General features: G+C 27.5%; 1 protein-coding gene across 1 annotated transcript; it reads right to left on the bottom strand.

The window, feature by feature from the left end:
- Positions 1-15,000: 15,000 nt before the first annotated feature.
- LOC149942829 (deoxyuridine 5'-triphosphate nucleotidohydrolase-like) lies at positions 15,001-15,566 on the bottom strand. The gene is made up of 3 exons (XM_090179520.1): positions 15,389-15,566; positions 15,124-15,314; positions 15,001-15,057 (listed from the first exon to the last, which is right to left on the bottom strand). Exons 1-3 carry the CDS (start codon positions 15,564-15,566, stop codon positions 15,001-15,003), a joined length of 426 nt encoding a protein of 141 aa, XP_090035646.1.
- Between the last annotated feature and the right edge of the window lie 589 nt (positions 15,567-16,155).

Here is a 16,155-nt window from a genome sequence, read left to right as displayed (position 1 = left end):
GTCAAATGGTGGAATCACTGTTTAAGTAGTTTTCTTTTTTAAATATGAAAGTGGATTTCTTTTTAAAGAATATTAAGTATTTTAAATAGCCCTAATGTCTTCGTCAAATGGTGGAATCACTGTTTAAGTAGTTTTCTTTTTTAAATATGAAAGTGGATTTCTTTTTAAAGAATATTAAGTATTTTAAATAGCCCTAATGTCTTCGTCAAATGGTGGAATCACTGTTTAAGTAGTTTTCTTTTTTAAATATGAAAGTGGATTTCTTTTTAAAGAATATTAAGTATTTTAAATAGCCCTAATGTCTTCGTCAAATGGTGGAATCACTGTTTAAGTAGTTTTCTTTTTTAAATATGAAAGTGGATTTCTTTTTAAAGAATATTAAGTATTTTAAATAGCCCTAATGTCTTCGTCAAATGGTGGAATCACTGTTTAAGTAGTTTTCTTTTTTAAATATGAAAGTGGATTTCTTTTTAAAGAATATTAAGTATTTTAAATAGCCCTAATGTCTTCGTCAAATGGTGGAATCACTGTTTAAGTAGTTTTCTTTAAGTGGATTTCTTTTTAAAGAATATTAAGTATTTTAAATAGCCCTAATGTCTTCGTCAAATGGTGGAATCACTGTTTAAGTAGTTTTCTTTAAGTGGATTTCTTTTTAAAGAATATTAAGTATTTTAAATAGCCCTAATGTCTTCGTCAAATGGTGGAATCACTGTTTAAGTAGTTTTCTTTAAGTGGATTTCTTTTTAAAGAATATTAAGTATTTTAAATAGCCCTAATGTCTTCGTCAAATGGTGGAATCACTGTTTAAGTAGTTTTCTTTAAGTTGATTTCTTTTTAAAGAATATTAAGTACTTTAAATAGCCCTAATGTCTTCGTCAAATGGTGGAATCACTGTTTAAGTAGTTTTCTTTAAGTGGATTTCTTTTTAAAGAATATTAAGTATTTTAAATAGCCCTAATGTCTTCGTCAAATGGTGGAATCACTGTTTAAGTAGTTTTCTTTAAGTGGATTTCTTTTTAAAGAATATTAAGTATTTTAAATAGCCCTAATGTCTTCGTCAAATGGTGGAATCACTGTTTAAGTAGTTTTCTTTAAGTGGATTTCTTTTTAAAGAATATTAAGTATTTTAAATAGCCCTAATGTCTTCGTCAAATGGTGGAATCACTGTTTAAGTAGTTTTCTTTAAGTGGATTTCTTTTTAAAGAATATTAAGTATTTTAAATAGCCCTAATGTCTTCGTCAAATGGTGGAATCACTGTTTAAGTAGTTTTCTTTTTTAAATATGAAAGTGGATTTCTTTTTAAAGAATATTAAGTATTTTAAATAGCCCTAATGTCTTCGTCAAATGGTGGAATCACTGTTTAAGTAGTTTTCTTTTTTAAATATGAAAGTGGATTTCTTTTTAAAGAATATTAAGTATTTTAAATAGCCCTAATGTCTTCGTCAAATGGTGGAATCACTGTTTAAGTAGTTTTCTTTTTTAAATATGAAAGTGGATTTCTTTTTAAAGAATATTAAGTATTTTAAATAGCCCTAATGTCTTCGTCAAATGGTGGAATCACTGTTTAAGTAGTTTTCTTTTTTAAATATGAAAGTGGATTTCTTTTTAAAGAATATTAAGTATTTTAAATAGCCCTAATGTCTTCGTCAAATGGTGGAATCACTGTTTAAGTAGTTTTCTTTTTTAAATATGAAAGTGGATTTCTTTTTAAAGAATATTAAGTATTTTAAATAGCCCTAATGTCTTCGTCAAATGGTGGAATCACTGTTTAAGTAGTTTTCTTTTTTAAATATGAAAGTGGATTTCTTTTTAAAGAATATTAAGTATTTTAAATAGCCCTAATGTCTTCGTCAAATGGTGGAATCACTGTTTAAGTAGTTTTCTTTTTTAAATATGAAAGTGGATTTCTTTTTAAAGAATATTAAGTATTTTAAATAGCCCTAATGTCTTCGTCAAATGGTGGAATCACTGTTTAAGTAGTTTTCTTTTTTAAATATGAAAGTGGATTTCTTTTTAAAGAATATTAAGTATTTTAAATAGCCCTAATGTCTTCGTCAAATGGTGGAATCACTGTTTAAGTAGTTTTCTTTTTTAAATATGAAAGTGGATTTCTTTTTAAAGAATATTAAGTATTTTAAATAGCCCTAATGTCTTCGTCAAATGGTGGAATCACTGTTTAAGTAGTTTTCTTTAAGTGGATTTCTTTTTAAAGAATATTAAGTATTTTAAATAGCCCTAATGTCTTCGTCAAATGGTGGAATCACTGTTTAAGTAGTTTTCTTTAAGTGGATTTCTTTTTAAAGAATATTAAGTATTTTAAATAGCCCTAATGTCTTCGTCAAATGGTGGAATCACTGTTTAAGTAGTTTTCTTTAAGTGGATTTCTTTTTAAAGAATATTAAGTATTTTAAATAGCCCTAATGTCTTCGTCAAATGGTGGAATCACTGTTTAAGTAGTTTTCTTTAAGTTGATTTCTTTTTAAAGAATATTAAGTATTTTAAATAGCCCTAATGTCTTCGTCAAATGGTGGAATCACTGTTTAAGTAGTTTTCTTTAAGTGGATTTCTTTTTAAAGAATATTAAGTATTTTAAATAGCCCTAATGTCTTCGTCAAATGGTGGAATCACTGTTTAAGTAGTTTTCTTTAAGTGGATTTCTTTTTAAAGAATATTAAGTATTTTAAATAGCCCTAATGTCTTCGTCAAATGGTGGAATCACTGTTTAAGTAGTTTTCTTTAAGTGGATTTCTTTTTAAAGAATATTAAGTATTTTAAATAGCCCTAATGTCTTCGTCAAATGGTGGAATCACTGTTTAAGTAGTTTTCTTTAAGTGGATTTCTTTTTAAAGAATATTAAGTATTTTAAATAGCCCTAATGTCTTCGTCAAATGGTGGAATCACTGTTTAAGTAGTTTTCTTTTTTAAATATGAAAGTGGATTTCTTTTTAAAGAATATTAAGTATTTTAAATAGCCCTAATGTCTTCGTCAAATGGTGGAATCACTGTTTAAGTAGTTTTCTTTTTTAAATATGAAAGTGGATTTCTTTTTAAAGAATATTAAGTATTTTAAATAGCCCTAATGTCTTCGTCAAATGGTGGAATCACTGTTTAAGTAGTTTTCTTTAAGTGGATTTCTTTTTAAAGAATATTAAGTATTTTAAATAGCCCTAATGTCTTCGTCAAATGGTGGAATCACTGTTTAAGTAGTTTTCTTTAAGTGGATTTCTTTTTAAAGAATATTAAGTATTTTAAATAGCCCTAATGTCTTCGTCAAATGGTGGAATCACTGTTTAAGTAGTTTTCTTTAAGTGGATTTCTTTTTAAAGAATATTAAGTATTTTAAATAGCCCTAATGTCTTCGTCAAATGGTGGAATCACTGTTTAAGTAGTTTTCTTTAAGTGGATTTCTTTTTAAAGAATATTAAGTATTTTAAATAGCCCTAATGTCTTCGTCAAATGGTGGAATCACTGTTTAAGTAGTTTTCTTTTTTAAATATGAAAGTGGATTTCTTTTTAAAGAATATTAAGTATTTTAAATAGCCCTAATGTCTTCGTCAAATGGTGGAATCACTGTTTAAGTAGTTTTCTTTAAGTGGATTTCTTTTTAAAGAATATTAAGTATTTTAAATAGCCCTAATGTCTTCGTCAAATGGTGGAATCACTGTTTAAGTAGTTTTCTTTAAGTGGATTTCTTTTTAAAGAATATTAAGTATTTTAAATAGCCCTAATGTCTTCGTCAAATGGTGGAATCACTGTTTAAGTAGTTTTCTTTAAGTGGATTTCTTTTTAAAGAATATTAAGTATTTTAAATAGCCCTAATGTCTTCGTCAAATGGTGGAATCACTGTTTAAGTAGTTTTCTTTAAGTTGATTTCTTTTTAAAGAATATTAAGTATTTTAAATAGCCCTAATGTCTTCGTCAAATGGTGGAATCACTGTTTAAGTAGTTTTCTTTAAGTGGATTTCTTTTTAAAGAATATTAAGTATTTTAAATAGCCCTAATGTCTTCGTCAAATGGTGGAATCACTGTTTAAGTAGTTTTCTTTAAGTGGATTTCTTTTTAAAGAATATTAAGTATTTTAAATAGCCCTAATGTCTTCGTCAAATGGTGGAATCACTGTTTAAGTAGTTTTCTTTAAGTGGATTTCTTTTTAAAGAATATTAAGTATTTTAAATAGCCCTAATGTCTTCGTCAAATGGTGGAATCACTGTTTAAGTAGTTTTCTTTAAGTGGATTTCTTTTTAAAGAATATTAAGTATTTTAAATAGCCCTAATGTCTTCGTCAAATGGTGGAATCACTGTTTAAGTAGTTTTCTTTTTTAAATATGAAAGTGGATTTCTTTTTAAAGAATATTAAGTATTTTAAATAGCCCTAATGTCTTCGTCAAATGGTGGAATCACTGTTTAAGTAGTTTTCTTTTTTAAATATGAAAGTGGATTTCTTTTTAAAGAATATTAAGTATTTTAAATAGCCCTAATGTCTTCGTCAAATGGTGGAATCACTGTTTAAGTAGTTTTCTTTTTTAAATATGAAAGTGGATTTCTTTTTAAAGAATATTAAGTATTTTAAATAGCCCTAATGTCTTCGTCAAATGGTGGAATCACTGTTTAAGTAGTTTTCTTTTTTAAATATGAAAGTGGATTTCTTTTTAAAGAATATTAAGTATTTTAAATAGCCCTAATGTCTTCGTCAAATGGTGGAATCACTGTTTAAGTAGTTTTCTTTTTTAAATATGAAAGTGGATTTCTTTTTAAAGAATATTAAGTATTTTAAATAGCCCTAATGTCTTCGTCAAATGGTGGAATCACTGTTTAAGTAGTTTTCTTTTTTAAATATGAAAGTGGATTTCTTTTTAAAGAATATTAAGTATTTTAAATAGCCCTAATGTCTTCGTCAAATGGTGGAATCACTGTTTAAGTAGTTTTCTTTTTTAAATATGAAAGTGGATTTCTTTTTAAAGAATATTAAGTATTTTAAATAGCCCTAATGTCTTCGTCAAATGGTGGAATCACTGTTTAAGTAGTTTTCTTTTTTAAATATGAAAGTGGATTTCTTTTTAAAGAATATTAAGTATTTTAAATAGCCCTAATGTCTTCGTCAAATGGTGGAATCACTGTTTAAGTAGTTTTCTTTTTTAAATATGAAAGTGGATTTCTTTTTAAAGAATATTAAGTATTTTAAATAGCCCTAATGTCTTCGTCAAATGGTGGAATCACTGTTTAAGTAGTTTTCTTTTTTAAATATGAAAGTGGATTTCTTTTTAAAGAATATTAAGTATTTTAAATAGCCCTAATGTCTTCGTCAAATGGTGGAATCACTGTTTAAGTAGTTTTCTTTAAGTGGATTTCTTTTTAAAGAATATTAAGTATTTTAAATAGCCCTAATGTCTTCGTCAAATGGTGGAATCACTGTTTAAGTAGTTTTCTTTTTTAAATATGAAAGTGGATTTCTTTTTAAAGAATATTAAGTATTTTAAATAGCCCTAATGTCTTCGTCAAATGGTGGAATCACTGTTTAAGTAGTTTTCTTTTTTAAATATGAAAGTGGATTTCTTTTTAAAGAATATTAAGTATTTTAAATAGCCCTAATGTCTTCGTCAAATGGTGGAATCACTGTTTAAGTAGTTTTCTTTTTTAAATATGAAAGTGGATTTCTTTTTAAAGAATATTAAGTATTTTAAATAGCCCTAATGTCTTCGTCAAATGGTGGAATCACTGTTTAAGTAGTTTTCTTTTTTAAATATGAAAGTGGATTTCTTTTTAAAGAATATTAAGTATTTTAAATAGCCCTAATGTCTTCGTCAAATGGTGGAATCACTGTTTAAGTAGTTTTCTTTTTTAAATATGAAAGTGGATTTCTTTTTAAAGAATATTAAGTATTTTAAATAGCCCTAATGTCTTCGTCAAATGGTGGAATCACTGTTTAAGTAGTTTTCTTTTTTAAATATGAAAGTGGATTTCTTTTTAAAGAATATTAAGTATTTTAAATAGCCCTAATGTCTTCGTCAAATGGTGGAATCACTGTTTAAGTAGTTTTCTTTAAGTGGATTTCTTTTTAAAGAATATTAAGTATTTTAAATAGCCCTAATGTCTTCGTCAAATGGTGGAATCACTGTTTAAGTAGTTTTCTTTAAGTGGATTTCTTTTTAAAGAATATTAAGTATTTTAAATAGCCCTAATGTCTTCGTCAAATGGTGGAATCACTGTTTAAGTAGTTTTCTTTAAGTGGATTTCTTTTTAAAGAATATTAAGTATTTTAAATAGCCCTAATGTCTTCGTCAAATGGTGGAATCACTGTTTAAGTAGTTTTCTTTAAGTGGATTTCTTTTTAAAGAATATTAAGTATTTTAAATAGCCCTAATGTCTTCGTCAAATGGTGGAATCACTGTTTAAGTAGTTTTCTTTAAGTGGATTTCTTTTTAAAGAATATTAAGTATTTTAAATAGCCCTAATGTCTTCGTCAAATGGTGGAATCACTGTTTAAGTAGTTTTCTTTAAGTGGATTTCTTTTTAAAGAATATTAAGTATTTTAAATAGCCCTAATGTCTTCGTCAAATGGTGGAATCACTGTTTAAGTAGTTTTCTTTAAGTGGATTTCTTTTTAAAGAATATTAAGTATTTTAAATAGCCCTAATGTCTTCGTCAAATGGTGGAATTACTGTTTAAGTAGTTTTCTTTAAGTGGATTTCTTTTTAAAGAATATTAAGTATTTTAAATAGCCCTAATGTCTTCGTCAAATGGTGGAATCACTGTTTAAGTAGTTTTCTTTTTTAAATATGAAAGTGGATTTCTTTTTAAAGAATATTAAGTATTTTAAATAGCCCTAATGTCTTCGTCAAATGGTGGAATCACTGTTTAAGTAGTTTTCTTTTTTAAATATGAAAGTGGATTTCTTTTTAAAGAATATTAAGTATTTTAAATAGCCCTAATGTCTTCGTCAAATGGTGGAATCACTGTTTAAGTAGTTTTCTTTTTTAAATATGAAAGTGGATTTCTTTTTAAAGAATATTAAGTATTTTAAATAGCCCTAATGTCTTCGTCAAATGGTGGAATCACTGTTTAAGTAGTTTTCTTTTTTAAATATGAAAGTGGATTTCTTTTTAAAGAATATTAAGTATTTTAAATAGCCCTAATGTCTTCGTCAAATGGTGGAATCACTGTTTAAGTAGTTTTCTTTAAGTGGATTTCTTTTTAAAGAATATTAAGTATTTTAAATAGCCCTAATGTCTTCGTCAAATGGTGGAATCACTGTTTAAGTAGTTTTCTTTAAGTGGATTTCTTTTTAAAGAATATTAAGTATTTTAAATAGCCCTAATGTCTTCGTCAAATGGTGGAATCACTGTTTAAGTAGTTTTCTTTAAGTGGATTTCTTTTTAAAGAATATTAAGTATTTTAAATAGCCCTAATGTCTTCGTCAAATGGTGGAATCACTGTTTAAGTAGTTTTCTTTAAGTGGATTTCTTTTTAAAGAATATTAAGTATTTTAAATAGCCCTAATGTCTTCGTCAAATGGTGGAATCACTGTTTAAGTAGTTTTCTTTAAGTGGATTTCTTTTTAAAGAATATTAAGTATTTTAAATAGCCCTAATGTCTTCGTCAAATGGTGGAATCACTGTTTAAGTAGTTTTCTTTTTTAAATATGAAAGTGGATTTCTTTTTAAAGAATATTAAGTATTTTAAATAGCCCTAATGTCTTCGTCAAATGGTGGAATCACTGTTTAAGTAGTTTTCTTTAAGTGGATTTCTTTTTAAAGAATATTAAGTATTTTAAATAGCCCTAATGTCTTCGTCAAATGGTGGAATCACTGTTTAAGTAGTTTTCTTTTTTAAATATGAAAGTGGATTTCTTTTTAAAGAATATTAAGTATTTTAAATAGCCCTAATGTCTTCGTCAAATGGTGGAATCACTGTTTAAGTAGTTTTCTTTTTTAAATATGAAAGTGGATTTCTTTTTAAAGAATATTAAGTATTTTAAATAGCCCTAATGTCTTCGTCAAATGGTGGAATCACTGTTTAAGTAGTTTTCTTTTTTAAATATGAAAGTGGATTTCTTTTTAAAGAATATTAAGTATTTTAAATAGCCCTAATGTCTTCGTCAAATGGTGGAATCACTGTTTAAGTAGTTTTCTTTTTTAAATATGAAAGTGGATTTCTTTTTAAAGAATATTAAGTATTTTAAATAGCCCTAATGTCTTCGTCAAATGGTGGAATCACTGTTTAAGTAGTTTTCTTTTTTAAATATGAAAGTGGATTTCTTTTTAAAGAATATTAAGTATTTTAAATAGCCCTAATGTCTTCGTCAAATGGTGGAATCACTGTTTAAGTAGTTTTCTTTTTTAAATATGAAAGTGGATTTCTTTTTAAAGAATATTAAGTATTTTAAATAGCCCTAATGTCTTCGTCAAATGGTGGAATCACTGTTTAAGTAGTTTTCTTTAAGTGGATTTCTTTTTAAAGAATATTAAGTATTTTAAATAGCCCTAATGTCTTCGTCAAATGGTGGAATCACTGTTTAAGTAGTTTTCTTTAAGTGGATTTCTTTTTAAAGAATATTAAGTATTTTAAATAGCCCTAATGTCTTCGTCAAATGGTGGAATCACTGTTTAAGTAGTTTTCTTTAAGTGGATTTCTTTTTAAAGAATATTAAGTATTTTAAATAGCCCTAATGTCTTCGTCAAATGGTGGAATCACTGTTTAAGTAGTTTTCTTTAAGTGGATTTCTTTTTAAAGAATATTAAGTATTTTAAATAGCCCTAATGTCTTCGTCAAATGGTGGAATCACTGTTTAAGTAGTTTTCTTTAAGTGGATTTCTTTTTAAAGAATATTAAGTATTTTAAATAGCCCTAATGTCTTCGTCAAATGGTGGAATCACTGTTTAAGTAGTTTTCTTTAAGTGGATTTCTTTTTAAAGAATATTAAGTATTTTAAATAGCCCTAATGTCTTCGTCAAATGGTGGAATCACTGTTTAAGTAGTTTTCTTTAAGTGGATTTCTTTTTAAAGAATATTAAGTATTTTAAATAGCCCTAATGTCTTCGTCAAATGGTGGAATCACTGTTTAAGTAGTTTTCTTTAAGTGGATTTCTTTTTAAAGAATATTAAGTATTTTAAATAGCCCTAATGTCTTCGTCAAATGGTGGAATCACTGTTTAAGTAGTTTTCTTTTTTAAATATGAAAGTGGATTTCTTTTTAAAGAATATTAAGTATTTTAAATAGCCCTAATGTCTTCGTCAAATGGTGGAATCACTGTTTAAGTAGTTTTCTTTTTTAAATATGAAAGTGGATTTCTTTTTAAAGAATATTAAGTATTTTAAATAGCCCTAATGTCTTCGTCAAATGGTGGAATCACTGTTTAAGTAGTTTTCTTTTTTAAATATGAAAGTGGATTTCTTTTTAAAGAATATTAAGTATTTTAAATAGCCCTAATGTCTTCGTCAAATGGTGGAATCACTGTTTAAGTAGTTTTCTTTTTTAAATATGAAAGTGGATTTCTTTTTAAAGAATATTAAGTATTTTAAATAGCCCTAATGTCTTCGTCAAATGGTGGAATCACTGTTTAAGTAGTTTTCTTTAAGTGGATTTCTTTTTAAAGAATATTAAGTATTTTAAATAGCCCTAATGTCTTCGTCAAATGGTGGAATCACTGTTTAAGTAGTTTTCTTTAAGTGGATTTCTTTTTAAAGAATATAAAGTATTTTAAATAGCCCTAATGTCTTCGTCAAATGGTGGAATCACTGTTTAAGTAGTTTTCTTTAAGTGGATTTCTTTTTAAAGAATATTAAGTATTTTAAATAGCCCTAATGTCTTCGTCAAATGGTGGAATCACTGTTTAAGTAGTTTTCTTTAAGTGGATTTCTTTTTAAAGAATATTAAGTATTTTAAATAGCCCTAATGTCTTCGTCAAATGGTGGAATCACTGTTTAAGTAGTTTTCTTTAAGTGGATTTCTTTTTAAAGAATATTAAGTATTTTAAATAGCCCTAATGTCTTCGTCAAATGGTGGAATCACTGTTTAAGTAGTTTTCTTTAAGTGGATTTCTTTTTAAAGAATATTAAGTATTTTAAATAGCCCTAATGTCTTCGTCAAATGGTGGAATCACTGTTTAAGTAGTTTTCTTTAAGTGGATTTCTTTTTAAAGAATATTAAGTATTTTAAATAGCCCTAATGTCTTCGTCAAATGGTGGAATCACTGTTTAAGTAGTTTTCTTTTTTAAATATGAAAGTGGATTTCTTTTTAAAGAATATTAAGTATTTTAAATAGCCCTAATGTCTTCGTCAAATGGTGGAATCACTGTTTAAGTAGTTTTCTTTTTTAAATATGAAAGTGGATTTCTTTTTAAAGAATATTAAGTATTTTAAATAGCCCTAATGTCTTCGTCAAATGGTGGAATCACTGTTTAAGTAGTTTTCTTTTTTAAATATGAAAGTGGATTTCTTTTTAAAGAATATTAAGTATTTTAAATAGCCCTAATGTCTTCGTCAAATGGTGGAATCACTGTTTAAGTAGTTTTCTTTTTTAAATATGAAAGTGGATTTCTTTTTAAAGAATATTAAGTATTTTAAATAGCCCTAATGTCTTCGTCAAATGGTGGAATCACTGTTTAAGTAGTTTTCTTTTTTAAATATGAAAGTGGATTTCTTTTTAAAGAATATTAAGTATTTTAAATAGCCCTAATGTCTTCGTCAAATGGTGGAATCACTGTTTAAGTAGTTTTCTTTTTTAAATATGAAAGTGGATTTCTTTTTAAAGAATATTAAGTATTTTAAATAGCCCTAATGTCTTCGTCAAATGGTGGAATCACTGTTTAAGTAGTTTTCTTTAAGTGGATTTCTTTTTAAAGAATATTAAGTATTTTAAATAGCCCTAATGTCTTCGTCAAATGGTGGAATCACTGTTTAAGTAGTTTTCTTTAAGTGGATTTCTTTTTAAAGAATATTAAGTATTTTAAATAGCCCTAATGTCTTCGTCAAATGGTGGAATCACTGTTTAAGTAGTTTTCTTTAAGTGGATTTCTTTTTAAAGAATATTAAGTATTTTAAATAGCCCTAATGTCTTCGTCAAATGGTGGAATCACTGTTTAAGTAGTTTTCTTTTTTAAATATGAAAGTGGATTTCTTTTTAAAGAATATTAAGTATTTTAAATAGCCCTAATGTCTTCGTCAAATGGTGGAATCACTGTTTAAGTAGTTTTCTTTTTTAAATATGAAAGTGGATTTCTTTTTAAAGAATATTAAGTATTTTAAATAGCCCTAATGTCTTCGTCAAATGGTGGAATCACTGTTTAAGTAGTTTTCTTTTTTAAATATGAAAGTGGATTTCTTTTTAAAGAATATTAAGTATTTTAAATAGCCCTAATGTCTTCGTCAAATGGTGGAATCACTGTTTAAGTAGTTTTCTTTTTTAAATATGAAAGTGGATTTCTTTTTAAAGAATATTAAGTATTTTAAATAGCCCTAATGTCTTCGTCAAATGGTGGAATCACTGTTTAAGTAGTTTTCTTTTTTAAATATGAAAGTGGATTTCTTTTTAAAGAATATTAAGTATTTTAAATAGCCCTAATGTCTTCGTCAAATGGTGGAATCACTGTTTAAGTAGTTTTCTTTTTTAAATATGAAAGTGGATTTCTTTTTAAAGAATATTAAGTATTTTAAATAGCCCTAATGTCTTCGTCAAATGGTGGAATCACTGTTTAAGTAGTTTTCTTTTTTAAATATGAAAGTGGATTTCTTTTTAAAGAATATTAAGTATTTTAAATAGCCCTAATGTCTTCGTCAAATGGTGGAATCACTGTTTAAGTAGTTTTCTTTTTTAAATATGAAAGTGGATTTCTTTTTAAAGAATATTAAGTATTTTAAATAGCCCTAATGTCTTCGTCAAATGGTGGAATCACTGTTTAAGTAGTTTTCTTTTTTAAATATGAAAGTGGATTTCTTTTTAAAGAATATTAAGTATTTTAAATAGCCCTAATGTCTTCGTCAAATGGTGGAATCACTGTTTAAGTAGTTTTCTTTTTTAAATATGAAAGTGGATTTCTTTTTAAAGAATATTAAGTATTTTAAATAGCCCTAATGTCTTCGTCAAATGGTGGAATCACTGTTTAAGTAGTTTTCTTTAAGTGGATTTCTTTTTAAAGAATATTAAGTATTTTAAATAGCCCTAATGTCTTCGTCAAATGGTGGAATCACTGTTTAAGTAGTTTTCTTTTTTAAATATGAAAGTGGATTTCTTTTTAAAGAATATTAAGTATTTTAAATAGCCCTAATGTCTTCGTCAAATGGTGGAATCACTGTTTAAGTAGTTTTCTTTAAGTGGATTTCTTTTTAAAGAATATTAAGTATTTTAAATAGCCCTAATGTCTTCGTCAAATGGTGGAATCACTGTTTAAGTAGTTTTCTTTAAGTGGATTTCTTTTTAAAGAATATTAAGTATTTTAAATAGCCCTAATGTCTTCGTCAAATGGTGGAATCACTGTTTAAGTAGTTTTCTTTAAGTGGATTTCTTTTTAAAGAATATTAAGTATTTTAAATAGCCCTAATGTCTTCGTCAAATGGTGGAATCACTGTTTAAGTAGTTTTCTTTAAGTGGATTTCTTTTTAAAGAATATTAAGTATTTTAAATAGCCCTAATGTCTTCGTCAAATGGTGGAATCACTGTTTAAGTAGTTTTCTTTAAGTGGATTTCTTTTTAAAGAATATTAAGTATTTTAAATAGCCCTAATGTCTTCGTCAAATGGTGGAATCACTGTTTAAGTAGTTTTCTTTTTTAAATATGAAAGTGGATTTCTTTTTAAAGAATATTAAGTATTTTAAATAGCCCTAATGTCTTCGTCAAATGGTGGAATCACTGTTTAAGTAGTTTTCTTTTTTAAATATGAAAGTGGATTTCTTTTTAAAGAATATTAAGTATTTTAAATAGCCCTAATGTCTTCGTCAAATGGTGGAATCACTGTTTAAGTAGTTTTCTTTTTTAAATATGAAAGTGGATTTCTTTTTAAAGAATATTAAGTATTTTAAATAGCCCTAATGTCTTCGTCAAATGGTGGAATCACTGTTTAAGTAGTTTTCTTTTTTAAATATGAAAGTGGATTTCTTTTTAAAGAATATTAAGTATTTTAAATAGCCCTAATGTCTTCGTCAAATGGTGGAATCACTGTTTAAGTAGTTTTCTTTTTTAAATATGAAAGTGGATTTCTTTTTAAAGAATATTAAGTATTTTAAATAGCCCTAATGTCTTCGTCAAATGGTGGAATCACTGTTTAAGTAGTTTTCTTTTTTAAATATGAAAGTGGATTTCTTTTTAAAGAATATTAAGTATTTTAAATAGCCCTAATGTCTTCGTCAAATGGTGGAATCACTGTTTAAGTAGTTTTCTTTTTTAAATATGAAAGTGGATTTCTTTTTAAAGAATATTAAGTATTTTAAATAGCCCTAATGTCTTCGTCAAATGGTGGAATCACTGTTTAAGTAGTTTTCTTTTTTAAATATGAAAGTGGATTTCTTTTTAAAGAATATTAAGTATTTTAAATAGCCCTAATGTCTTCGTCAAATGGTGGAATCACTGTTTAAGTAGTTTTCTTTTTTAAATATGAAAGTGGATTTCTTTTTAAAGAATATTAAGTATTTTAAATAGCCCCAATGTCTTCGTCAAATGGTGGAATCACTGTTTAAGTAGTTTTCTTTTTTAAATATGAAAGTGGATTTCTTTTTAAAGAATATTAAGTATTTTAAATAGCCCTAATGTCTTCGTCAAATGGTGGAATCACTGTTTAAGTAGTTTTCTTTAAGTGGATTTCTTTTTAAAGAATATTAAGTATTTTAAATAGCTCCAATGTCTTCGTCAAATGGTGGAATCACTGTTTAAGTAGTTTTCTTTTTTAAATATGAAAGTGGATTTCTTTTTAAAGAATATTAAGTATTTTAAATAGCTTCAAAAGATAATCTCATATTAATCCAAGGAGATAAACACATTGACATAATCAAAGATAATAAAAACTTTCAGGGGAGCACACTGCGCTCTGCTCAGACCCACCCGAGGTAACTTTTATCTCAGCGTGAGAGAACTATATCACGTGGTGGAGGTGTGGTGGAAGTGTATGTTAAATTTGCATAGAGTTTTGCCGCATGAGAGTTCTAAATCAGGAAAGGCTGAGGTGTACGTTAAATTTACATTTGAATTTTTTGCGGGGCGAGAGTTCTAAATCAGGAACGGTTGAGAGTTAAATTTCGATAGAGCTAGGTGATAGTTCGAGACTATAGAGATAAGTTTATAAGATACGAACTTGATATCGCGCGTGTGTATTTACTACGAGATAATACCGGTATATAAGACGCGTCGGGAGATACCAAAACATCATTCCGTTAGCTTTTATAAATTATTCTTTAAAGAAAGCAAAGTGAAGTAAGTAAGATTCGCAACTATAAAGTTGCATTGTATATTTTGTAATAAAAGTTGTTCTTTCCCCTAGAAGATGCCGTGCATTATCGATGGGAACTTTCTTCGTGCGAACGGCGAGTACGTTGTAAAAGAGGTGGCGTTTTTCATAACGGAAACAGGAGAAAATGGAGTCTTCCACTTCAAAGCTCCGTTCCCATACGGAGACTTAACTATCAACGATAAACGTACAAATTCGTAGATTTCCCGTAATATTTGCCATCTACTGTGGAACGAAGGGGAAGATGACTTATCAGGTGTATTCTCGCTGATTTCCGTTAAGTCGACGAAGTTTTACGCCAAGGGCTCAGAAAAAAGTGTAATTTTTTCCAAACTCTTAAATCGCAATGTGGGAAACTTGGAATATAATGAATGTTCTAAATATAGTTATCTCAATAAATTAGATTTGAAATTTAATTGTAAATATCACATTGGAAATAAGAATTGCGCCTTGTATAAGTCGCTGCAATTAGCGCAGTTTTTCAATGAAAGTAGTAAAACCGAATAAAAATTGTTTATTCCATTTTAAATATTTTTTTATTTAAACACATTTTGATCGGCATACTATCAATTTATACCACTAGAACCGAAACCTCCACATCCTCTTTCAGTTTCATCTAACAGCTGTCAATTAAAGAAATCACGTATAAGTCTTTTTTTTATGTTGATATTAAATTGAATAAAACTTACATTACATTCTACAGCTGATGGGTATATAATACATTCACAAATCAGTTGTGCTATCTTATCCCCCCTCTTAATTCTATATTTGGAATTTCCATGGTTGATAAGAATGACACAAACGTTCCCAGTATAGTCTCGATCAATTACACCCGTAAGTACATCGATGCCATAATGTAGCGCAAGACCGGAACGAGATGCTTTAAATTATTATAATGATAATATTAGAAGCGTGAACTAAAAATCTTAACTAAATAGGAAGATAAATGCGTACCTATGCGACCGTACGTGCCCTGCGGTACTTTAATAGACAAATCCGTCTTCACCATAGTCCTATCCCCAACGCCTATCACATAATCATAAGCGGATCTCAAATCCATACCGGCCGACTGTGTAGAAGCGCTTGTAGGTGTAAACGCAAATTCAGTTAACTTAACGAAATTAACTTCCATTATAACGAAATTAACTTCTATTATAAAAATGAGAGAAAGAATAACTCGTTTTTTGAACGTGAAATCCTTATATACAGAAGGTACGAGCTCTTCGCATACCACCTCCGCTGCACCCGACGATGAGTTTGAGGACTATATTTTCCCATCCTTAATTTCAGCAATCAACGAAATAAATTCACCCTCCCCACCAGGAAAGGATGGAAAAAAGAGACGCTCGGAAGATTTGCAAAACGACTCTAAAAAATTAAAAAAAAAATATTGTAAATAAAAATCTTGAAAATATTATAGCTTCAAAAACATTATCTTAAACTTGAAATAAAAAAAATGATTATGATGAAATACATTTAATTGTTAAGTGATGGTTTAATTAAAAGAAGATTAAATATTAGTGAAATATAAGGCTCTCATACAAATTCTCCGTTTTCTAGATTTGAGGTTTGCTTTTAAACATCACTGTAATTAAGAAAGAAATATAAAAACATAATGCAACTAATTTTTTTTAGATGAGTGTAATACCATGAGGATTGAGTTCTTTTATTTATCTGTACACCCACCGTATGCGGAAAACGCGCTCATATGCGGAAAATAT

Source organism: Leiobunum rupestre, chromosome 6 (genome assembly GCF_980474605.1).
Source record: "Leiobunum rupestre chromosome 6, qqLeiRupe1.1.hap1, whole genome shotgun sequence".
NCBI lineage: Eukaryota > Metazoa > Arthropoda > Arachnida > Opiliones > Sclerosomatidae > Leiobunum > Leiobunum rupestre.
The sequence above is the reverse complement of the archived record's forward strand: the minus strand, read 5'-3'. Positions and strand labels throughout refer to the sequence as shown.